Genomic DNA, 26,227 nt, shown 5'->3' on the forward strand with positions numbered 1-26,227 from the left:
ACAAGAGACTAGCTAGCTAGGACAATTAAATTAAATTAACGATGATACCCCCCCTTAATCCCTTATCTCCACAACCAGATTCTTCTCTCTTTAATACGACAACTCAAAGTATTCGATCGATCCCGTGCCAACTGCCAAGCGTCTCAATTTCATTTCTGAACCATCCATTTCTTTTTTGCTACAACTCTCAAATAGTCTCACTTTTTATAATTTAATTTCTTTATTTTCTATAATCCAAATATGGGATTTTTTTAATATTTTTCATAAATGATATATATTTCACATAGATGAAAAATTACGATTAAGCTACTCAAAATTTTATTAGAAAAATAATGAATAATAAAACAGTTATATAATTTATGAACTAAACATTTTTTTATAAGTTTATAATTTTAACTAATTGACATAATATGTGTATGGTTCGACGTTGTTAACACATGTATAAGACTCATTTTTTCACGGCAAATAATGGAAACATGTAGAAACTATATGTGAACGTCGGACCAAACATACTAAAAATAGTTTGTACGTAAAAAAAAAAAAAAATCTACTAAAAAATAAGTAAAATAAAAACTCGCATTTAATGTTGCATAAATTCTAGCTCTCGTTCATTTCATTCAATAAGGCAAATATAGTTTTTTTTATAAGTGTTGATTGACTTTAAAATCATTTATTTCTTTTTCATTCTCCCCGCGAGTAAAAAAAATTAGTCTACAATTATTCATTCCAAAACACATTTGATTTAATTTGTGAATTTTTACAAGTTGGGAAATTGGTGAGGCCACTTTTTGTAAATCTCATTTTTCTCATTCAATATTATATAATTTATTATGAAAATGACATATTATTATCTTATTTGATTTAATACAATATAATATTGTCTTACATACTATAATTCCATGTCCAATATTGTATATTAATTTATTTTATTAAGTCTTGTTTATGAGGAGTGATAAGACTAAGAGTGTCTCTGTCGGTGATGGGGAGTCTGCCTCTAACAACAAAATATATTTTTGTCCTTTAACTTAGTGACGGTTAAAATTTAATGACGGTCAAAATATCACAAAATATATTTTATAATCACTATGAAATACAAAATCCTAATGGCCTTACTTTCAAATTAAGTGTAATGTTGACTAAATTTGAAAGGTAAAGAATAAAAATAAAAAAAAAATATTTTTGCCAAAATGAATTTATCTTATTAATTTAAAGTGTTTTTTTTCTTGGGTGTTATTTAAATTAAGCTTTGAGTTTATAATTTATTATAATTTCTTCTTAATATCCTAATAAAATTCTTCATTTACTATCTTCTTTAATGTTAAAATATTCATTTTAATTATTACACTATTATAATTTTTAATAACAAGTTTGATTTTTAAACAAAAAATAATAAGTTTAAAATTAAATATACAATTCAATATTTTAAGTACCTAAAAATATATTTATTATCTACAAAATAAAGAATTATATAAAAAATCATATAAACAGGTAACTTTATATTATTTTACATTTATGAATTAGTTCAATAACTGTTTTATTAAATATTTTTCATTCAGTTTTTTAATAATTATTTTTCTCACTCAAATTTAAACAAACATGCTATATAATGGATAAGAAGTATCCGAAATCAGATTATTTTTTTCCAAATCAGAATTCAAAATTTGGGTAATTGCCTTGTGTTTAAGGATGGGGAGAGCGAAAAAAATAGAAAAGGTTGCACATTTTTAATGTGGCTGTAAGCCAAATGGGAAAAGAAGGAGGTGAAGCAAAAAAGGAGTAATAATGAATTATTTATGAACAAAAAAAATATATATCATAAGTTTTAAAAAAATATATTATAGATAGTTTATCAATTAATTATGAATTATTTTAGATATAATTTTTAAAGTAATAAACTAATTATTATTTATTATGAAAGTTAACAATTTTATTATATTTGATATTTTTTATTAAATGATAATATAACAAAAATTTACAGTGTGAGTGTATTATAATTAATTTAATTTTTACAGATATATTGACAGAGTTTGAAACTATTTTACACGTACAACATGCAATTACTTCTTCGGCCTATAATCCTTCCCTCTCCGAGCTACTTCTCCCAGAGTTGTTGCATCATAAAATTCTAAGAAAGTAATAGGATATGATACGTTTTTAATCTTTATTACTTACTTTTATTTTGTAAAGTTTGAGTTTTTATGATTTTTTTTTAAGTATCTCTTCGATGATGTGATATTTATCGAAATATATCACATTATATACGTCGTTTTATGATAATTATTGAGATGATATGTCTAAATATATGCAACAAATTATTAAATAATAATAATAATAAGTATTTTAAAATATTTAAATTTATGAAATTTAAAGTTAACAAATATTTTTACAGAATTAAAATTAAATTTAGTCAGGAAAAAAAATATGTAAGTCAAAGTTATATTTAGCTTGTCCGAATCTGTTGCTTCAATGTCTGTCGTCGAACACTTGAGCGTGTCCAGTACAAAACTTGGCTTCATTTCCTTAGACCTAGACACACATTATTAATTATTATGATCCCAGAATCTATATGAAATAATTGAACCCGAAACAAAGGCCATTAGAAATGGTGGCATTAGTTCAAACGTCTTTTTCCATTATAATTAATTAAAAAAAAATACTTCAATTCCATCTTTAAAATTAGACAAAGATAAATGTTTTGCATCACTTCCTTTTCGTAATTTATTAATTTTTCCTTGTCGGTCATTTTAAGTGATTGATATCTTTGACTTCCCTTCAGGATTCGCTTAGCCGTTGGCACGAAAGCCACACATATACCAGTTCTCGCTTATTAACCAATACGGCAATACATATATTATAAATATTAAATAAATAAATAATAGAAAATGAATGTTATTATATAATAAATTTTTAGAAACGTGACTTTCATTCATGTCCGTGTATTGTATTTGTGAAAGCTACTTGAATTGGCCTATTCAATTAGCAAAAGAAAAATCCAGAACAGAAGAACCAAGCTCCACAAAATTTTTCGTTCTTACTCAATTCCATAGAACTCCAAAAGTAAAATCATTATTATTTATAGTAATGTAATGTAATACTATTGAATTATAAATTTATTTACATATATATACACATACTGAGGGAGACACTGTGACTGTGATAAAGTAAATAAAATTTCTGTGGCTTTGGATTCTTCTGGCAATTCGTGCTAGCCAGCTTTACTTGGCTATGGGGGCAGCATTAGCATAGACCTATAAAATAAAAATTGGAACTTGGCATAAACGGGTGACTGCAAATCCCTTTCAGCTTTCTGGGTAGGAAGAATTTTGTAAGATGGTAGAGTTTCAAAGGTTGTTGGTGTGCATCACCACCTGCATTCTATGTTGGATGCCCAATGGTGCCACTGCCGCCACAGATCCAAATGATGGTTAGTGTCTTCTTTCACTCTCACTTATTGTTGATTTTTGCATTGTGCTATTCTTGCTCTCTTCTTTATTTCAATGGGTTTTGTTTAGTTTAGTTTTCAATCTCATTTATCTGCTTTGAACTGTTCTGACAATCTGTTTTCTTTTTTTTTATTCTGAAACAATGAGAAGCTTTGTAGCTGATCTATTGAGCGGCTCATATCAGTTCTATTACCCTGATTATTACTGTTTTTAGACAGTTTGTTGGCTTTTTCGGTGGGGTGCCTTTTGCTTTGCATGCCACTGATCTCAACAAATGAATGACTTTTTTTTTCCTTTCCAGTTTGAGCTATATGTTCTGTGTACTTGATTGTCGGTTCTTACTATTTTGGAATTGGTTACCTTCCCTTGCGTCATTTTTAAGGTATATATGTTCTTCTAAGTGCTAAATATATCATAATCAATCCTTATATCAAGTCTTTTGCATTATTCGGTTGTTGATGGGCATGGATGGAGGTCTCACTTCTTTCCATGGCTTTTCCTTTTCCGTGTATAAAGCTCCTCTCCCTCTACTTTTGATCAGGGAAATGTTCAATGCCTCTTCCTCCACCTCCCCATTAACTTTTACCAACTATGGATCAAATGTCAAGAATTTTATGTAATAGTGCACAGACAACACATTCAGAGTCTGAGAAAAAGAAGATGTTTTTCTAATTATTTCTTTCTGATATTTTAATGCTGTAAGAAGTTTTTTTTCCTGGTGTGTGTGTCTGTTTTATAGTTTGCCGACACTCTTTCTCTTTCATCCCCTTCCATTGACTTCTTCAATATTTTTGTGTTCTGTTTGACGTGCAAGCAAATCCTTTGTGTATTATGTTACGCAATTAAATTAAATACAACTATAAATTCTAAGAGATAAGCAGTGAAAAGGCACTTAAACACTGCCTCATGTTCCCCAAAGGGACTAAATAGCAATCTTAACGAAGCACTAGACTAGAGCATGTGCGATAAATATTTTTTGGTTGTTGCAAGCCCTTTGCTGCAGCTGGCCCTCCTGGACTTTGGAACCATTCTTATAATATCTCTCCTCTCAGCATTCCCTTGTATCCTGAGATTAAATGCTTAATATCATGAACGGTAACCTAGAAATGTCTTAGCTTCACTTGTGCCTAATTCCAATATTCAAATCAATGTTATTCATGGTCATGGATGACTTTAATCCCATAATAGCACATTTTGAGCTGCCATATTTCAAATATGGGATTTGAAGTAATTCATACAAAGTGATTAAAATAATTAACACACAAGACTACTAGGCCTGCCGACCATTCTAACTTCTGATTTGCAAATCACTAGCATATAGTCTTGCAGGTTTTAGCTATCTATCTAAGATGTGAGTACACTTGCAGGGCTTAAATAAGCTTGTTTTACTTTCTTTTTGTATCATATAGTTCGTGCCTAATTTAATCCTGTACATGTCCTAATTGTTTTACTTTTGTGACCCTTCAGAAAGTCTAAGATGCTTGCTTGGTGAACTTTTAAAATTCTCATTGACATCCCCAAATATGAACTTGTATGTGGTGCATCTTGATCCTTGAAATTTCTGTTTTGGTACTGGGCTACTGGCTCAGGGATATAATTTTGAATGGTTTTTCTTCCGGTGCCCTAGTATTCACTAATGCTATTATAACTTATATCTATGCGCACGGAAAAATTTAATAATCTCCTAGCCATACTACTTCCATCTAAGAAATTATTTTGCGAATCATAGGTAAAAGGTGGGTTTCCTTATTTTTTTTTTTTACCCTTTGATGCTTATAAATGTGCAGCTTTTATAGTCGATAACATGAATAACCAATTCATTGTCAGCAAACCTTTTTTGAATTTGTATTCAAGTCTAAGCTCCAATTCATTCACTTATGCCTGAAGTAGTATATTCAGGGATTCTATCATATTGGATTAGTTTTGCCTGAAGAGTAATCTATACCTTGAAATATGTAAAACGGATGGTGGTGAGGATATAACCTATTAGATAATGAATTTCCATAATTTATGTCTTGGGGTTGCTGAGTTTTTTTTAAAAAAAGAATTTCCGAGTGTTTGATGCAGCTGCTGCTGTGAGATTTTTGTTTCAAAATATGAACTCACCACCCCAGCTAGGTTGGCCTCCTAATGGTGATGATCCATGTGGACAATCTTGGAAAGGCATTACTTGCTCTGGCAATCGTGTTACAGAGATGTATAGTCCCACTCTCCTCTTCACTTTATATCACTTGATCATGATTACATTTTAGGCTTTAATGCTGATTTTTTTTCATGAATCTTGTTTGTTACTTCTCAGTAAGTTATCTAATCTTGGACTAACTGGATCGTTGCCTTATGGATTACAAGTCTTGACATCTTTGACCTACGTGTAAGATTAATGATCTCTTTCCTTAAATATATGCATTGCTACTATTGTTGTGACCTTGTAAATTTTTGCAGAGACATGAGTAGCAACAGTCTTGGTGGCAGCATACCGTACCAACTTCCTCCATATTTGCAGCACTTGTATGTTTCTATATATATGGGGTTGTTCCTCTTTAGTGTATTTTATTTATGATATTATGATTTGTAACATTCTTAGTTCTTTGTATGCAGAAATCTTGCTTATAACAACATCACAGGGACAGTACCTTATTCGATTTCTAACTTGACTGCTCTTACTGACCTGTGTGTAATTTTCTTCTTGTAAATTTATCATTTGTATCAACCACCACAAGAAGCACCTGGAGTAATTTTATTTTTTTTTTTGGTTTTTTATGCAGGAATTTTAGTCACAATCAGCTCCAGCAAGGACTGGGTGTTGACTTTCTTAATCTTTCTACTCTCTCCACATTGTGAGATTTCCTCCTACCCTTCAGCTGCATTAAAAATTAGTCTAAATGGCTGTCAAGTTATTGTTACCTTGACAATAAAGTCATGATCCTTTTGACCGTGTATGTTTTAATGATGTTTCTCTGGACTAAGTAACATTTTGTATGTGCAGTGTAATAGTTTCACTATTATTTTTTATTGCATTTTAGGACATTTTGCTTGTGATTTGCATTATCTCATGTCATATGGTTTTGGTAATTTTCTGATTTACATACTCTTTACAACTGAGGCTACTTTTGGTTCTTGGTAACAAATCATGGACAAGTGGGTTAAATTCTTTTATTGCAGGGATCTCTCTTTCAATTTTCTAACAGGTGACCTCCCTCAGACTATGAGCTCACTTTCACGCATAACCACCATGTAAATATTCTAACTGTTGATGTTTTCTGTTAATACTTTACATGTTATTAATTGCACTCTAAGTTGATATGTTTACAATTGTGAAGGTATCTGCAAAATAACCAGTTTACAGGCACTATTGATGTCCTTGCTAATCTGCCTCTGGATAATCTGTGCGTCTCTGTTGTATCATATAACATAGCTGGAATACCCTATTTCCATAAATAAATAAAAACTAAAGCCAATTGTATTTATTATCTTAAATTATTCTCAGGAATGTGGAAAATAATAATTTTACTGGATGGATACCAGAACAGTTGAAGAACATAAACCTACAGTAAGCTTTTCCTATTATAAGCAATTTGGGAACTAGGAATCAAATGTTCATCATAAATTTCTGTAAAACTCTAATATTGGACAAATTTAACAATAGGACCGGTGGTAATGCATGGAGCTCAGGGCCTGCACCCCCACCTCCTCCTGGGACACCTCCAGCACCTAAAAGCAACCAGCACCACAAGTCTGGTGGTGGAAGCACCACCCCCTCAGATACTGCCACTGGCAGCAGCTCAATTGACGAGGGAAAAAAATCTGGTACAGGAGGTGGTGCCATAGCCGGAATTGTGATCTCTGTCATAGTTGTGGGGGCAATAGTAGCATTCTTTCTGGTGAAGAGAAAATCCAAGAAGTCATCTTCTGATTTAGAAAAGCAGGATAATCAGTCCTTTGCTCCACTTCCTTCAAATGAAGTGCATGGTCTGCATCTTGCATACTATTTAAAGATCTTTTTTTTTTTCAATGATGAGGTCATCCTTATTTTTATGTTGCTTAATTGTTATATTTGTAGCATTTTTCATTTTCGTAGTTTTGCACTTTATAGGTTAGTTATATTTGCAGAAGCCACCTACTGTATTGGTTATTCTCATTCTTGATCTGCTTTTGATAAATGAGTTTTGCAATTGCATCATCATTTTGGTAAATGGCTAGCTGGTTAGGAGGGATGAGCTAATGAGTGAAAGTCATGCTGAATGTAGGATAAAGGTGATTGTATTTTTTTTAGGGGAGGGGGGAGTTGTGGGGTGCGAGTGGTTAGGTAAGAATTGAGTGCATCTGGGACGCTTGGGTTTGGGAGTGCCCTGGTATTTGGGATCCTATTGTTATGCTTTTCTGGTTCTTTTCCTTTGTGAACTTGTTCTCAGTTTTCTGTATTTTCAGATGTCTTCCTCTGTGTTCAGGAGCTAGGATAATTTGTTCTGTAGATAGTAGTAGGTTACTTAACACACTTTTCCAGGAACTGGTGCATGCTTGACACGGAAGACATCTTTATGGCCACTAGACTAGAGAAATCTGTTATAAAATTGCCAAACTTTTTTTTTTAAGAACATGACCAGCCTGTCTTTTTTTTTATATAGTAATATGGTTCTTACCAAATTAAAGCTTGCAATTCAACATTTGGCATATTGTTTTGCTTTTCGACTTACGTATCCAAATTGACATATGTGCCATAATGCAGAAGAAAAGTCCATGCAAACTTCCTCTGTAACAGACTTGAAGACGTTTGATACTTCTGCCTCAATAAATCTTAAACCCCCACCTATTGACCGTCATAAATCATTTGATGATGAAGAATTCTCCAAGAGGCCCACAATTGTGAAGAAGACTGTAACAGCTCCTGCAAATGTGAAATCATATTCTATTGCTGAACTGCAGATTGCTACTGGCAGCTTCAGTGTGGATCACCTTGTTGGCGAGGGATCTTTTGGGCGTGTTTACCGTGCTCAATTTGATGATGGACAGGTATTCCTGGAATTTCACTGTCTGATTCCAATGACAAGTATTAGTATACCCAGATTAGTGTCATGTTATTATTTAATTTTCCCTGGAAGTGGATCAAATCTGAGTAGTATCTATACACAAGCACATGGATGCATGCATTGATGATATGAAATAAGGTCATGTTAATTTTAGTGTCTCCAGTATCTTCATCTCCAACTTTCCCTCCCTTAACTGGAAAAAAAAGAAAAAGAAGCAAAGATGTCTGGAAAAACATTTCATGTAAAGTGTGAACACTACAGATATAGCTAATATCTCATTAAATACCATGAATTTTTCTGCAGGTTCTTGCAGTGAAGAAGATAGATTCATCTATCCTTCCCAATGATTTGACAGATGATTTTATACAAATAATTTCAAACATCTCCAATTTACATCATCCAAATGTGACAGAGCTTGTAGGTTATTGCTCAGAGTATGGACAACACCTCTTGGTCTATGAGTTTCATAAAAATGGATCACTGCATGACTTCCTTCACCTATCAGATGAATATAGTAAACCATTGATATGGAATTCCCGTGTCAAGATTGCTTTGGGGACTGCACGTGCTCTAGAGTAAGTTAGTTGTGGGCTAATGGGATTAGAAGATTCTTACACTACATTTTCGTGAGGAAATTTCACATTAATTCATGATCAATATTTGAATCATATAAATCATTTTCCCCCAGATTTATTAGCTCTCCTTCCTCTCCTATCTTTCTGTTTTATGTATTTTGCTTGTCTTCCTGCCTAACTTGCATGCTGACCTGTATGGGCTTGACTGATTTAAAAATAAGTTTCTAACTTGCTCTTTTTTTTTTACCTAATTAAAAAAATGTGTGGACTCTGGATAGTTACTTTATCTAATGTTCAAATTTGGAAATATGAAAACAGGAAGAAATAGTTTGGAAAGAAAATAGTAACTGAGTTTAAATTTGATCCACTGTCCCTAAATAGGAAAGTGCCAACTATGGAAGTAATTAAACATTTTACTTACAATAGAATTTTTTTTTCCTGATTTTTAATGTGGAAACATGTGGTTGGAGTTAGTTTGCCGCAAATGACCAACTTATGGATTTTTTTTTTCTTTCTGATTTTTAAATGTTATCTTCGAGACTCAAATGACCAGACTTTATCCACAATCTTTTTTTTTTTTTGCTAGGTACCTACATGAAGTTAGTTCGCCATCAGTTGTTCATAAGAATATTAAGTCAGCCAACATATTACTTGATACAGAACTTAATCCTCATCTTTCAGATAGTGGATTGGCAAGTTATATTCCAAATGCCGACCAGGTGACTTTACAAAATTCTGGAACATAATGTTGTGAATTTATGTTTTTATAGTTGATCGTATTATGTGTGGCCAACATGGTTTTGTTGTTTCTGTTGCTAGTTTTCTACATATATTTATGCTATGCTGATCATTATCAATTTGTCAATTTGAATTTCCTGTTTGTCATGGATGCTTCCAAATATATTTTAGTGGTCTTCATGACCATATGAAGGTGACTACATGAATAACTTTCATATTATGAATGCCGTAATTTGTAGAAATGAATCAGTTCAGCTATTATTTATCACAGAATAATAGAAGAGCATAGTTGGCTCTTTGGGTTAATTGATTAGGAAATGTTCTTTTTTGGACAAGCTTCTAAATCTAACAAGGTAAACCATGTGCGATGTGTCAGAGGGTTCAAATCCACAATATACTGTGTAATTTACCTATATGGGAAAGAAGATCTGTATTTTGTCTGACATATTCCATTTCCTTTGGATTTGGATGTATATTGTAGTTATTTTCCTCTTCAGAATGAATATTGATCATGTTCTTAACAAATGCAGCTTTTCCTTTTACCTAGTGACACCAAACCCAATAAAATTATTGTTCTAACTCTTGGTCTCACATTCAGATATTGAATCATAATGTTGGATCTGGATATGATGCACCTGAAGTTGCCTTGTCTGGTCAGTATACTTTGAAAAGTGATGTCTACAGCTTTGGAGTCGTCATGTTGGAACTTCTCAGTGGACGGAACCCTTTTGATAGGTGAATTAATGGTTTTCTTTATGTCTGCTCTCACGTTTTTGAGCAATATTCTGCAGATTTTGAAATTATGCACAAATAATAATGTTGTCTCCTGATTGCAAAACATTCCATGACAGCTCAAGGCCAAGATCTGAGCAGTCTTTGGTTCGATGGGCAACACCTCAACTCCATGATATTGATGCATTGGCTAAAATGGTTGATCCTGCAATGAAAGGGTTATATCCTGTTAAGTCTCTTTCTCGATTTGCCGATGTTATTGCTCTTTGCGTTCAGGTACTGTCAGACACGTTTTGATTCACCCAAAATTTATTGATTTTGTAAATATGGATGGATTTGGGAAACCACGGGGGTGGATGGGAAATATTTGTGCATGGCTTGTTCATGTGATTTTTTGTTTATATTATTTGGGGCAGCCGGAGCCAGAATTCCGACCACCGATGTCAGAAGTGGTTCAAGCACTGGTGCGACTAGTGCAGCGAGCTAACATGAGCAAGCGAACATTTAGTAGTAGTGATCATGGAGGATCCCAACGAGGGAGTGATGAGCCAGTTCTACGAGACATCTAAATCCCAAAGCAAATGTAGTTATATTTTTCTCCCAAGCTAGTTCGGTTATTTGTAATATAATTTCCAATAGTTGCAAATTTGAATTGATGGGTTCCATATTCTGTTGATACCTATGTAAACCTGTCCAAATCAGCTTATTACAATGACAGTAACGGTTGCACTGGCAATGTAACCAGCCTTTCACACTAAGTACCAACGATAGATGACAATAAAATTCAATAGAGGACAATACTAACTTTAATTCATCTCACAAGTTCGTTTCATCTAATATTCAGATGGTTTCGGCAACGCACAGAAAAGTTAACCAAAGTCTACTTTAGAGCTGGGTTCTAACCAGGGAGGCTAGAGTTGGATATAATCATTTTGAACCATGTCTCCCACCATGGCAAATAAATTTGAAAACAAAGGGCTTAGGTTTTTTGTTTGACTTTTCTTCTTTTCCACGTTTTCACCTATATGTCCCTGACTGTGTACCGTTCTCTGAATTCTCTCTGTCCAGTCGCATCCCCCTTTCTCCACCCTAACATTCCAGCAACCAAACCACCATCAGAACCTGTTCATCTCCACCATAGGCACCCTCAAAGGTGCGGTTCAAATAGTTCGTTCAGCGAGAGGCAGCTATGAGGCTTCTATGGTGGTGTGCATAAGAGGAAAAGGAAGGAGGAGAGAAAGAAAAAAAAAATCCTAGCCATTAATGTTACCCACGACGGGAGATAAGTCACTTGTGTTCGCTATTTGTCGGACGTTAATATCAAAAAACCCCACTACTTAAACTTTAAAAACATTTATGATTATTCATACCTCGGCGTAAGTTGATAATTAATTACTCTTGGTGTTCTTAATAAAAGCAACGAGACACAATTTGGATGTAACAATTTGAAAACGTTTCATAGAGATTTTGGGCTCAACATCCAAACAAACGAATTTCACAAACTGCTAATGAAAGAAACATGCGCCCTTAAATTTTCACTGGCAACCGCTAATATAGTTTCTGGGAATTAGAGGAAAGAATAGCTCAGTTGTAGACCATATACTTTGGAGTTGCACTGAACTTCTGGTATCCTTTGATGACTTTATTAACTGCGTCAAGGAAGTCTTTCTCTGTCACGGTCTTCCTTCTGGCTCGAATAGCATACATACCAGCTTCAGTGCAAACGCTCCTTATATCGGCTCCTGGAGAGAACCAAAAAGTATCCTGGTCAAAAAACCAATCTCTATAAACTACCCAAAGCCTGAAGCACGATGTTCAATCGTGGGTCATAGGGAAGAAAGGGAATGGCAGAAATCCCTCAAAATAGGAACAAGTTTTCGGCAGAAAGCATACTACACCATATGCTAAAAGAAACCAAAAAAATTGATGGTCAAAAAATATAAAGCAACATACAAAGTACACGACTATATCAAGAAAAAGTACAAGATACCAAGTTTAGAAGGTGTTCTTACCAGTAGAATTTGGGCAAAGCCGAGCTAAAAGTTCAAAGCGGATATCCCTTTCACAGTTCATGGTTCTTGTGTGTATCTTGAATATCTGAGTCCTACTCTCTAAATCAGGAAGGCCAAATTCAACTTTACGATCCAATCGTCCAGGTCGTAGTAGTGCTGGATCCAGAGTGTCAGGCCTGGAAATTGTGAACAAAATACCATAAATGATCAGCCCCTCCAGCAGCAATAAATTCCATATAGGAGGGGAAAAACCTTAGCCATGAAATGAAAAACAATGTTTTAACAACATTCTAATTAAGGACTAAAATGGTGAGACAAATGTTTTTTTTTTTTGTGTGTGTAAAATTTCAAAGCTAAAATTTGTTATATAAAGCCTAACACCCCAAAGTAAACAAATTATAGCACCTAAAGTGAATGTCATAAATGGTGTCTGCCACAACGTTTTAACTGCATTCTAATTAATGATTATTTATAATGGCACAGTGCATGCTTGGAGATACTTTCTTGACTTAACAGTGAACATCTGTAGTAAAACTGAGTATGAACTAAAGTGAAAATCATCATATAATAGCCAAATCAGAAAACCTGTTAGTTGCCATCAAGACTTTGATGTTTCCACGAGCATCAAACCCATCAAGCTGATTCACAATTTCAAGCATAGTGCGCTGAACCTCATTATCACCGCCAACACCATCATCAAACCGTGCACCCCCAATTGCATCAACTTCATCGAAAAACACAATGCATGCCTTCTTTGAACGGGCCATCTAGAGGACATAAAATTTTAGTTCGATGAAATCATGTCATGGAAATAACGGGAAAAAAAATTTAAAAAAAAAGTGCATCTTAGCCATTCTCACCTGAAATAGTTCACGAACCATTCGAGCACCCTCACCAACATATTTCTGAACTAGCTCACTTCCAATAACTCTTATAAAACAAGCATCAGTCCTATTAGCCACAGCCCTAGCTAAAAGTGTTTTGCCAGTCCCTGGTGGACCATAGCAAAGAACACCCTTTGGAGGATCAATTCCTAGCTTAACGAATTTCTCTGGGTGGAGCATGGGAAGCTCAACAACCTAGCAGATAAAATATAAAAAAATAAATTAGCGCCATGTAACTTGCATCCTCAATTATAACAGATTAAAAATGAAGGGAACTTCCAATCACTTACTTCTCGCATTTTTTCAATCTGTTCCTTACAACCACCAACATCATTATATGTCACATCAGGCTTCTCTTCAACTGTCATCATGGTAACACTAGGGTCAATTTTTGGAGGCAGTGGAATTTGAATCTGATATTTGTTTCTATCAACCCTGAAATGATGCAATGAAGTTCAGTCAGACAAGCAGACAGCATAACACTAGAATACCCCTTCTTCTCTCAACATGGAATATTTTAACATCAAAAGTTACTGATTGGAACATACCCAACACGCATCCCTTCCTCAATGTCGGTAGGTGAAACTTTATCACCCAGCCCAACGACAAACTGTCATAAAAAGAACGCAGAAGGATTATTAGTCCTGACAGCATAAAGAAAAGAATCAACAGCTTTGCCAACCCATTGACAATTTCATAACAGTAAGTGAAGTCTAACATCTTCAAACCAAGAATATAGGATAAATGTGGTGAGAAACAATGGGACAGTTTGGCATCTTCTTCACATTGTTGAAAATATAGATTACCTTTGCAATCTGCTTCACATTGATAACATATTTGGCATCTTCTGAATTTGGATTTATGATCTTTGTGCACCTTGCTACCTGTTAAATACACAGTCATCATTAGCAACACCCATAATATTAAAAGCACTTCGACCAAAATCTACAAAAATATGACCTGAAGAGGCTGCTCCTCCTGCATCATTTGTTTATCAGAAACAAGATCCCACTGGCTTGGTGCAGCTAAACCAGTATCAGACTCCTTGATACCTACAACAACAAAAGAAATCTAACATTTACAAAAGTACACAAGATTGTATGCAGTTTGTGCAATTAAAACAATCAGCAAATCCCCAAAATACCAATTATCAACTCATTTGGTCATTTATCATGGTTGATGATTGATGACAGCAAACTAAAGCTACCAAGAATAAATCTAACACAGAAAAGGAATAAACGGGGGATTATTAATATCATTTGACAATATCAGTAATAATGGCCAATGTTGTCAAAATTGAGATCTCACACAGGATCGGGAGAGGATGAAAGACATACATGTGATAAATATGACAGATAAGAAAAATATCTTCTAAATGATAACATTGAACAAAACTTAAACTGAATTTATATTCATAGATTTATATGGGTAATTTTCCTTGCACTTGTATTATCCTATATAGTAATGTATATGTTGCTTACACATGATAAGTTATTATAGATATTCTGTTAGGTTACAATAAATACTGCACAGGATATATGATAACTACATTTTTAGGAATTGTTGATAACTATATATTAATTGTAGAAACCATAAATATATGATATTAAATTACATAATCCAAGTATTTTATTATATATATATATATATATATATATATATATATATATATATATATATATATATCAAATTAGTGTACATAACATATTATGTAGGAAAGTTGGCTTATATTTTACAAACAAGGCTAGTATTTTATAACTAGCTCATACATGAGCTAAAACTTAACAAATCAAAGTCCAAAATAGAGATTTTGTTATTACAGAGAATGAGAAGCAAAACCACAGAAGAATATGCTTGAAATAAAGAACAGAAGTAAGATGCAAGGCAAAGCAAAAGCAATTATGGCAGACGAAGCCAGCAAAACCTCCAACAGGATTTCAATAAGTGAATACAATCTGTATCAGTATGTTCTATTAACAAAGACGATGATTCAGATGTTACAGTCAGCATTAGCGAGAGACAGAACGGCAATTTCACACATACCACATAAATCATTGACCTTTTTTGCCATGTCTTTGATTTCCTTCTCGACTTTTTTTATGCTTGTGGAATAAGGCCCCAAACCCTGCATAAACCAAAGTCAAAGTCTGTTATAAAAGGATTTTTCAACCACCAAGTACAAGGAGTAATAGATATCATATCAGTCAGCTTCCCTATGACAGAGAGAAGAAACAGGATGCAAAGTACAGTTGAGTAGTGAAATGGTTGGAAATTGAATAACTAGGGAAGCAGCAGTAACAGAACCCCAATTACAAGAGCTGATAGCTAAAAGAGTGGTGAAAAGAAACCCTAATTTGGTAATGGAATGAAAAGAGATGTGTTGGTTGCATACATACATAGGTTTTGAGAAGGGCGATGTCATCCTCGTCGAGGGGGCGGGGATTCTTCTCATCCTTGAAATCGTCTTCATGTTCAGTAGCCATTTATTTGATCGATTTGAGTTCTACACAGCCCACAAGCCACGCCTTTTATATAACTCAGTGAAATGCTCCAACCTTCATCACCAAATCAAAATCTTTCCTTTCTTTTCTTCTTCTAATTAGTTATCAAAGATTTAATTTTTATAATATATCAATTTAATTATTTCCGTCCAATTAAACTAATATTATTAAAATTGTGAATTTTAACCATTTTTTTTATATAAATAATAGTTTTTAATCGTCGTTATTTTAAAAATAAAATGATTTTCTCCTTGTGAGTCACCATCACAAACCCCGCCACCACCCGGTACTCCCATGGTCCTTGTTCCTCCTCCTCCTTGTCGTTGTCGCCCTGCTGTGTCACACTTCCTCTTATCCCTCTCTCGTACTCTCTTCTCTTCTCTTGTCCTCTATCTTGGAGAGGGTTCTCAGCAAATAAATGGTTTGTTATTGTATATGTATATGCCTCTCTACAATGTTGATTTGAATGCTGTTCACCAATTTCAATTTTTATTTCTATGTATGACTGTTTGTGATAATCTCTAATTTGTGTAGTTGTTGTGAGGAAGGAGACTAGACGAACCAAACTGATAGTGTTCCACGGGCCAGAGGATCTATTCCTTGATGATCAAGACAACTTTCAGGCCATCGGATTCCTTTCCTTCCTCCGTAGCCTCACCACCGCCGCCACTGCAATTGTTCCCACCGTTGCCGCACGCTGTTAAGTAAAAAAAAAAAAAAAAAAAGTTCTCAGAGAAATCCTTAGATTTGGTGACATTTTATTTTTTTAGAAAATAATGATAAACAATTTTTTTAAAAAATGATGATAAACATAGTCACAGTAAAACCGCCACCATTCCTAAATGAAACGTTGAAATTCATAATCTAATGAAATTAAAATTGATGATTTTAAAAAATTTGAAGATTAAATTGAATCTTTTAAAAATTTAAAAATCAAATTAATTTTTTTAAATAATTTAAGGACTAAATTGATAATTAAGTATTGTTTGAAACATAAAGATTCAATTCTTTTATTAAAAAAATACCTAAAAAATATTTTTCATATTATATAAGTTATTATATGATTATTATTAGTTAACTTTTAATTTGGATTATTTATGTGGGATTACATTTTTTTATGAGATTACATGTATGTTTCATGGGAGAGGTTCATGGTCAGTTTGAATATTATTATATACAATAAAAAAATTTCTCAAATACTTGAGGTAATTACATAGTTAAAATTGTATAATTTAAATTTATAATTCTTATATTTTAAAAAAATCATTATATATATAAAGAGAAATTTTGGGCTAGTTAATTTAGATAATCATCCATTTTAATCGTGAAAACGAGAACAACATTGTATTATACGTGTAAGTAAAGATAAAGGAAAATTAAAGAGGAATTTCAAGAACCATCCACACTTTTTGTTGACACCAAGTTATATTGTGCCTACATGCAAAGAGAGGAGAGAGGGGAAGTTTAGGTTGATTAGTTATGGAATATCTAAATTATACAACCGATATCTGAATAAAAAATAACAAAGTTTTATTGACATAATTTGATAGTCTTAAACATATACACTAAATCAAACCAACTTAGTTAAATTGGTTTGAATTTTTGGATTCATCAAGTTGGTCAAATAATTACCACGCTTGCTTAATTTTAAATTTCGAGAAAACTTAATAATCAAAATAATATCTTATCAGCCGAATTTATAGAATCAATCTAAACGCCAATTTCCTTTACAGCGTGATCTTGTTTAGAAGGGTACTTTACAGCCTCGTGCGTTTTAGGTCAAAAAAACACATGGAGAGCCTTTGGCTTTCTTCTAAGTTATTTACTCTAGCGGTTTTTAGAGATTGAATGTCATACATCACATAGACAGCTTGCAAAGTCTGTGCCATCAATTTCCCAGTTAATCTTGGATATTATCGAGCAAAACAACGGTTTTGCCTATGGAATTTGGATTACCACCCCCAAGCATGTCATCCATTTCAGGTGTTTTTTCTGCCCGAGTAATCCAGTTCAAAGCTCTTTACAAGTAATCCACAGGTACCTTGAGCATTCATTTCCATAAAGAGTGATGATATAGAAATATCTTTACATATCCCACTACATCATCACCTATTGCATTATTTTTTTTTTTCCTTCTCCAGATGTCAACTACCAACTAATCAGGATTTAGATTTGGGATTGTTGAAGAGTTAGACATTGGTATGGAAACAAATTCAGGGGTCAGGACAAAGCTGTGAACCATACAATCTATACTTATTGTGGTAGAGTATACATAAAAAGCTCCAGTTATGAGGGAAATGGCTAACTCTATTATTACTATCATACATGACAATATATATGGACAAAGATGAGCCGTCCCTTGAAAGAACATCTTCAACGGTCCTCTTATTGGGCTTCCTGGCATCCTCATCCCAAACGACTTCAACTTGCTCAAATGCTCCTGGTCTAGATAACACGGTTTAGGCAATGAAAAATAACATAGCAAATGCATGCGCTTCTTAATACTAGAAAACTCTTGAAAGGAGATGAGCACTTTATTATTAGCTTGAGTACATTTATTGATGTGATCAATATCCAAGACTCTATTGTATTTATAATCTAGCTTGGAGCTGGGAATGACCAAAACCCGGTTCAGGAGAGCCGCGAACAACATGTGCTTCTCCAAGCAAATGAGACGGTTAGACATCTGACCCCAAACGCACACTGCAACCATATTTATCAGCCTTAGGCTTCCACTCAATGGTTCTTCTTTCTGACAACTTCTGATCCACTGCTGGACAAGAACTTGTTGAATTTGTGAGTTTCTGAGGTTGGAAATGAATGGCGAGAAGGAAGATGAAGATGGAGGGGCATTCTCATGGATCAAGTCCCTTTCCATTGCTGGCCTGGCTACGGAAGGAATCTGAGTTGAGTTTTAGTTAAGGGCCCAACTACCCTATTCTTCCTTTCTTTCTTCTAACAATCACGCCGCAAACTACTGTTAGAAGACATAATTGGAAATTTCAGAAACTAAAATAAGTTAAATATTTATATAATTTTCTCAAATACATTCTAGGTTTATTACTAAAACTAGTTGGCAAGTTAATATTTTGGTCTAGTAACACCATTGAATATTTGATTTTAAATAAATGGTGAACCTCTAAGAACCAATCCGAAGAGATCAAGAGCAGAGAGTGCAGATGCAGCTTTGTCGATACAACAGCTTCTCATTTTAACCAGAACTAGAACTAGAATACTGTTTTGTTAGATTGTGACCTGCTGCTGCAATAATCTGTAGGTTATTGGCTATGACTACCACCAAAATTACCATCTAATATGGTATTCAAAACAAAAACAAAATAGCACTAGTCATTTAAAACTACAGTCTACAGCTAATTAAAGTTTGCACACGCGTTATTTTACATTTATTTATTTCTTCACTGTCTGATCAGGTTAGTACATTTTAAACTTGACAACTGCATTAGTCTGATAAGATATTCTAATTAATTTTTAATTTTTTATTAATTGAAAAATTTATTTAACTTTTTCGTAAATAATTTTTTCATGATAATTTTTAATTTTTATAATGTTTTTCATTTATATTTTTAATATGTTTATCTAATATTTTTATTATCTTTTTTAAATAAATATTTTTATTATTTTTCAATTATTTTAAATTTTTTAATTACTTCAATAGTTAATTTTATAAAAATAAACTAACTTTTCAGATTTAAACATAATCCACATTGATGCATTTCGCTCTACATTAACAATTAATCTCATATTTAATACATTTTGTTTTCGAATCCTTGTTAGTTGTTACTCCTGCAGGCAAGTGTCTAGAGTAGTAAAAACGCTGATAAGATTTGGAAGTTGAAAGTGCAAAGATTGCTGGTATTTAATACATGGAAGCCACCATCACGCGATTGAAACATGTATAAATTGCTAGATGAGTATGTAGCCACTCCAACCCAACAATTGGATTTGAGCTGGGAGTGTGGAGTACATATGGAGAAGACAAGAGTTGTATTGATGATTGGGAGGAGCATTCCTGGCTATTGGAAGCCTCTCACATCTAAGGCTTCCAATCGGGCTGCAGTTCATGAGCCTCCTGTTCCTCACATCCTCCTACTGGTACGGTACCCACTTATATGATAATGGTTAAATATTAGCTAATTTTAATAATAATAAAAATATATTGAAATATTTTTAAAAATATTTATTTAGCAATTATTTTTTAAATTGATATTTTTATTACTGATCGATATGAAAAGAATAGATTAAAAGAGAAAAAAAATCGAGAAAATATCAAAAAGAAAAAAAATTTAATATCAGGTCCAAATCCATTTCAAACAAAGACTCAGACCACGCCTCTCAACGACAAAATCCCCTCCAGTTTCATTCACTCCCTTACTTTCCTTCACATTTTTATTTCATCCGTTTTTGTACCCCATTTAGTGTAAAACTCTCAATGACCATGAGTGATTAAGCGATGTATGATGTATTTCTCATAATTATCAATGTAAAAGGAGTCTTGGATTTTTTCTAGTCTCATCTTTACATTTTTTTTTTAGGGGTTAGACAATCAGAAGAGGGTAACTTCTAATAGAACAACAAAAAAATATTTCATAAAAATATCATTGCTAGACATACATGCTAGGCAGACAAGGCAAGTCCAGTCCCAACATTATCATATTTTGAATTTATTTTATCTTAATCTTTTATCTTTCTCATCTTTCACTCTTCTTATCTTATCTTTTTTCTTTATCTTCTATTTTTATCTTTAAATCTTTTATCTTTTCTTTTAAATCTTTACCTTATCTTTTATTTTTCTTTTAAATTTATTATCTTTTGCTTGTAAATTGGGTTTGCATTAATCTAAGTACAAATTTGATGCACTTGCCAACGAGTTAACACCCACCTACCTAAACAAACTATATTTCATTTTCATACCTTTTTTTAATAACATTCTCTTTTTGCAGAAAGAGGAAGTAGAAAAGGAGATTCAAAAAGCCAAACAAGAGAAAGAAGCCAAGAGGAAACAGATTGAGGACACTATAGAATCCCATATCAACAACTCCACCAAATCTGAATCCTGTTCTGCTCATTGATCCTTACATTCTGCAGTTTAGTTGTACCTAGTCCATGTAATTCCAAGTTTGTATTTTAATGAAAACAGACAATTAACCTGTTTCACTTTTTTAATTTCCAAGTTCAGAGTCATAGAATACATTTGATCGCGGTCCATGAATTTCATAGGGTCTATGCATCATACTTAAATTAGCTGCCCATCAAGAAACTAATTTTTACAAATTGCAACAAAATTAATGTAGGCTTAGGCAAAAGATACATTTATCCGTTTTTTTAGTCCTTTATAGTTTTATACTGCCATATACATCCAGGTTGCCTAGGGATTGGTGGATGGCTGACTTACAATCCTTACATAGTCTATTTCTATTATGCACATTTCACCCAACGATTTCATATTTCACGTTAAAACTAACATATAACTTATAATATTCAACTATATTACTACCAGAAATGAGCAAAGCAAAAAAAAGTTTGGTCAATTGTCATACAGTATTTTAAGGGCCAATTAAGAAGTCCAGATCCAGATATTTGAACAAAAAAATGTAAAAGAAAAATTCGTAGACCCTTGAGCAACACTACCCTACTCTTCATAATTCAAGTGTAGTAGTAATAGATTCTCCAAGCTGACTGCTTGGGTTCAAATCTGTGCAGTGGCTACAAAACTACTCAGAAGATCAACTGATACGCTGTAATGTAACAATAATTATACGATTAACTCAGTTTAATGTAACATGACTAAAACAAGTACAAGTATCCAGTGAACCACCCCTCTTTCCTTAGTGATAGCTATCTATTTTAGTCTTCCTCCATCTGTCTACTACACGTAGTTGGCTGTTGCAGGGCTGATACAACTCACCTCTTGATTTCAAGGAGTGAATGGGTGAGCAAGCAATGATCACACTATTAAAGCAGAAAATATTCGTGCATTTATGATCTTTATAACGCAACAAACAATATGACATTGCTTTGTATTAATGTTTGAAAACTGAGCTAAGCTTTTTTACCCATTTTATTGTTTCTCTTCAGCCACTTCAACGAGCCTTCCACGAACCCACTTTTTAGTTACTACAGACATTGTCTGATTTTCAAGGGAGTGAATTCCCATCACTGTTGGAGAAGGATCTGTTTCGTATTCACTTCTCTGATCCTGTTCTGCTTCCCTTTGTTGATTTGATGGACTAGATTCATTCATCTGACTATTCAAACTAAAAGGTAAGGATGTGCAACCATTGGTTAGCAGAAGTTCAGCATCACCATTAACTGGCTTCTCCAAGGAAAATTTGCCAAAATCTTCAGAGAACTTGTAGTCACTTGATGATAACATTGTGTGTCCATTTACTTGGGCCATTTGAGATTGGTTTAGAACTTCAAATGCTGATCCTTTTTCCTCAGTTATAGCTTGTGTATCAATGGATTCAAGTGATTGAATAGCTTCAGCTATTAGCTTTCTGGTTTCTATCAAAGAAGACTGTGCAATAGGACTCTTTGTCGCAGCAACCTCGAGTGCCTTGGCAGCCTTCTCAGCTTCAGCAATCAATACTCTGTGCATAACATATCATTTCATGAATGTATACAGGATAACTACTACAATATAGATCAAATAAATCAAAACCTGTATTTCTATGACCTAATCTCCAAAACAAACCAAACTCAATTGACCAATGTTTAGTGTATCCACCATGACCATAGAAACAAAGAGGCCAATAACTTCAGAAAAGGAAAAACGGTGGGAGGGGTATATACTTATAATTGAAATAAAATAATATAATATTCTGCACAGACCCTTGCTAGTAGAACATGGGTTTACCTTGCTTGTTCAATGGCCTGAGTTTGTGTGGTTTCTGCGGCAACTCTCTGTGCTCTAATATTCTTAATCATTTCAAGCTTAGAATTCACCAAAGGATCCTTATAGGCTGGGGATTTGCTTTTTTTCAACAGGATAGGCTTACGGGTCTTGGAGTCATTCTTAACATGAGCGCTAGTATCAATATCTCTTTTTTTTGCAGGTTTCTTCTTGGTAGGTTGGGTACCATCACTTGGCCTTCTTCTAGGTTTCCTTTCAGCTCTAACTTCACTGCCATGATACTTGGCCAATGCAGAACAAACTCTTTCGCGGTATTCCTGATTTAGCAGAAAAATAAATTGGTCTTCAAGAGAGAGAAATAGTAACAGAAAGATTTTGCCCCCAAATCTGCTTTGGTTCTTAACAGGAGTACTTTGACAAAACATTATTTGTTAGGGTACACTATTTTGACAAAACTTATCTACCACATTTGGTGTAACAAGTTGCTTGAACTTTGAACACATGTAAGACTGCAAGGCAAATTCCACAGCAAGGATGGACCAAACAGATACATATCAACATTCACTTTAGATAGGGTAACAATTATAGACACAAAAAAAAAATGAGAGTAATTAGGTAACAACATCTCCATCTAAAACATGGAGCTTATGATTTGGACCTTTGACTATTCTGACTACAGTTCATCCTTCCCCTTCCAACTTTTGTATAATAGAGAATTCGAACCATGGGCGGCCTTCGACCTAACTTTTTAGCAATAATCACCAATTATTGAAATTTGGAAGACAATTTGTGAAACAGCTCAACATAGACAGGTTTTACAGCTAAAACAAAAGTAAAATTAAAGTTTCCAACAGGAGAAAAACACCTCTACTACTAAGCCTCATATTCTAATTAATCCAGGTAGCTTACAGAAATCAGTTACGAGAGCTTTGTCTTACAACAAACAACTGCTTAAGACTTTAGGAGCTTATAAGAAAAAAATGGTGTGATGGTATCAAACAATCGAATACATGACAAGTCAATGAGCATACAAGTCTAAAAAATTTGATACCAAAAATACCACACATTCTAGTTAATACATGGGAGGGACAAAGTTGAGTATTAAAAGTAATCAAATTATGCAGAAAACTCTAGGAAACACTTAGTTGTAGTAAAACCATAAATCACCCAATTTCAAGTGTTGAATGTATTTAACATAGACTTACAGGATCAGCCCATTTGGCAGCAATGGCTTCTGCAATTTTCCTTCTCTGTTCAGGGGACTTGGGTGCTCTTTTGCTAGATGGTGTCCTTGCCATTTGTTTCCTCTGTTCAACACTCATCAACCAGTCCTGCTTCAGCTGTTCATTCACAGTTTCATAAGAATTCCACTGCAGCTCTTCCTGACCAACATAGCCTTGCCTAGAAGCTTCTGCAATTAAATTCTGCCACTCAGTGCAGCAAGATTCCTGCACCATTTTCTTTCCACGCCTCTTTTCCCATCGCCTTCTCACTCCAACACCAATCTTCTTTCTTGTTTCTGTACTGTGCAATCAATAAAGAAGGCATATACTTATCAGCAACAAAGAAGCAGTATTTACTAGTAACATGGAAAGGCATATACTTACGTTTGTGCATGCCCAAGATTAATGAGCTTCATTTTGACCTGCAAAACCAAATTTTGTCAAGAAATCTATACAAGCCAAAATTAAAAAACCCAAGAACCATTCCATGTCCTCATTTTCAGATATATGTTAACATTTAATAAAACAACATTATAAGAAACTGTTACATGAAGCAGAGAATAAGAGATATTGTGTGATTTGAAATTGTGAGTAGTAAAAGGTGAAAATGGTATTGAATTAAGATGGATTGGATGCTATGTTGAACAAAGACATAAAGAATATTCTTACATGACATCACCTTAGGATTCTGCATTGCGAGCCTTGTTCTTTCTTTGATTTTCTGCAAAGTCTCTGGAGGTGACATGGAAAGAGAGAAAATGAAAATTAGAAGAAAAGAAAAGAAAAGAAAAGAGTAAAAAGTACCAGGAGTGTGCTTTCGTCCTTTGTTCCAGGGGGTGTTTCCTTTATTAGCTTTGGAAATTCTCAATCTTCTCAACTTCTCCCTATCATCAGGTGGGTCGGAGAATTCGAGCAAAAAGCCAGGCGGGTGAGGTGCATCCAAATCCAAGCGAGGTTTAGCATCCAAGGTGGCAACAGCCTTAATGACATTCAAGTTTCTAATTCTAAGGCTGCGGAAGGAAATCCAAGACCCTCCTCCTTTAGCATGATGGTGTGGCATTGGGATTGTCAGTGAATACCGGAAGGATAGTTGCGCATTTGTTATCTCTGCTCACAACATTAACATGTTATGCTATGTAGTATGTACAACACAAGAAGATCAAATTAGGAGCAGAAAGTGAGACTACTTACCTAACAAAGGCATGGGAGCTCGGGTCAGTGCAATTCAGAAGTGCATTGGAAGAAGAAGCACGCACACCACAAAGCCGAACCAAATAGGATAATGTATTGTTTTCATCGACTTCTTATTGGGCCTCACATCCCACACTTTTCTTTCTCTTCCTATTTATAGATCCATTCTCTACCTTTATGACACCACGCAAGCCCAACCCAAATTATCATTCGGCTCCAACTCAAATGCCAGAGTCATAAATTGTTATCTGTACCTCCCATCACGATGGGTCAAATATCTTTTTCGTTTTATAAAATTCTATATTTCTTGTTAACTTCTTTTTTGGGGTTTAATTCTTATTATTTTATTTAATATCATTTTACTCTTCATGATATTTTTTTCATTTTAAATTATTCTTTTTTTAAAATATCTGATAGAGACAAATAAATTATCTACATACCACAAGGACTAAAATAAAATAACAGATCAAAACTAAAAAGACATTTTACAAGGGTTATTTAAAAAAAATGAGAACTAATACTACAACCAAGAAATCAGTACCATATATCACAGATAATTTCTCATAAATGAGTCTCTACTTTTAAAAAAAATAAAAATAAAAAAGGGTCACAAGTACCGTTTTTTTCTTCTTCTGAATAATCAGCAGTACCGTTAATACTGTACACGGTACACTCAAGGTTGTTAAAATTTGACGTCAACGATTAGCAATCATTTCTTTGAAGGTTCTTTACAATTTTCTATAATCTTCCTTCGTTGATCGGAATTATAAGGTTCTTTACAATATAACTTGTTTTCTGCATCATTTTAAATTTTCAAAACACTTAATTTGAAATAAAAATTTACATTCTATTCTAGAATAACTTTTCTGAAATATAAATTTTTACATTTGGGAAAAGTCTATCCAGAATGTAATTTTCTGGAATATAACTTATCTTCTACTTGTTACATGAAGCACAAGAGCCAACATGATCACCACCCTCACAGCCATTGTACGTAGTTGTTCAAAAATACACAATCCAAAGGTTG

The 26,227-nt window shown here is 33.7% G+C and overlaps 3 protein-coding genes across 8 annotated transcripts; 1 reads left to right on the forward strand and 2 right to left on the reverse strand.

Moving 5' to 3' along the window:
* The first annotated feature begins 2,929 nt into the window (after positions 1-2,929).
* LOC100807707 (protein STRUBBELIG-RECEPTOR FAMILY 6) lies at positions 2,930-11,251 on the forward strand. Of its 3 annotated transcripts, none has more exons than XM_006604865.4 (16): positions 2,930-3,424; positions 5,511-5,640; positions 5,743-5,814; positions 5,886-5,951; positions 6,042-6,113; positions 6,209-6,280; positions 6,606-6,677; positions 6,764-6,829; positions 6,931-6,993; positions 7,090-7,412; positions 8,170-8,453; positions 8,774-9,045; positions 9,632-9,764; positions 10,382-10,518; positions 10,635-10,791; positions 10,932-11,251. In XM_006604865.4, exons 1-16 carry the CDS (start codon positions 3,331-3,333, stop codon positions 11,082-11,084), a joined length of 2,166 nt encoding a protein of 721 aa, XP_006604928.1. In that variant the 5' UTR covers positions 2,930-3,330; the 3' UTR covers positions 11,085-11,251. The 3 variants fall into 3 exon arrangements, with proteins under 3 accessions (XP_006604928.1, XP_025982926.1, XP_025982927.1); XM_026127141.2 differs by having other exon boundaries at positions 2,968-3,424; positions 5,489-5,640; XM_026127142.2 differs by lacking the exon at positions 6,764-6,829 and having other exon boundaries at positions 2,969-3,424.
* Positions 11,252-11,854: 603 nt separating this feature from the next.
* Positions 11,855-16,638, reverse strand: LOC100808239 (26S proteasome regulatory subunit 7). Of its 3 annotated transcripts, none has more exons than NM_001255128.3 (10): positions 15,808-16,012; positions 15,455-15,536; positions 14,372-14,463; positions 14,218-14,295; positions 13,960-14,021; positions 13,702-13,846; positions 13,388-13,606; positions 13,113-13,294; positions 12,528-12,703; positions 11,855-12,257 (listed from the first exon to the last, which is right to left on the reverse strand). In NM_001255128.3, the coding sequence occupies exons 1-10, from the start codon at positions 15,892-15,894 to the stop codon at positions 12,100-12,102; spliced, it is 1,281 nt and encodes a 426-aa protein (NP_001242057.2). In that variant the 5' UTR covers positions 15,895-16,012; the 3' UTR covers positions 11,855-12,099. The 3 variants fall into 3 exon arrangements, with proteins under 3 accessions (NP_001242057.2, XP_014626850.1, XP_025982738.1); XM_014771364.3 differs by having other exon boundaries at positions 11,946-12,279; positions 15,808-16,638; XM_026126953.2 differs by having other exon boundaries at positions 11,946-12,419; positions 15,808-16,638.
* A 5,026-nt stretch (positions 16,639-21,664) lies between these two features.
* On the reverse strand, positions 21,665-25,351 carry LOC100812708 (uncharacterized). Of its 2 annotated transcripts, XM_003553759.4 has the most exons (7): positions 25,201-25,351; positions 24,814-25,116; positions 24,689-24,741; positions 24,394-24,431; positions 23,992-24,310; positions 22,790-23,103; positions 21,665-22,523 (listed from the first exon to the last, which is right to left on the reverse strand). In XM_003553759.4, exons 1-7 carry the CDS (start codon positions 25,211-25,213, stop codon positions 21,992-21,994), a joined length of 1,572 nt encoding a protein of 523 aa, XP_003553807.1. In that variant the 5' UTR covers positions 25,214-25,351; the 3' UTR covers positions 21,665-21,991. The 2 variants fall into 2 exon arrangements, with proteins under 2 accessions (XP_003553807.1, XP_014627417.1); XM_014771931.2 differs by having other exon boundaries at positions 24,689-25,116.
* Positions 25,352-26,227: the final 876 nt, after the last annotated feature.

Source organism: Glycine max, chromosome 19, assembly GCF_000004515.6.
Source record: "Glycine max cultivar Williams 82 chromosome 19, Glycine_max_v4.0, whole genome shotgun sequence".
NCBI lineage: Eukaryota > Viridiplantae > Streptophyta > Magnoliopsida > Fabales > Fabaceae > Glycine > Glycine max.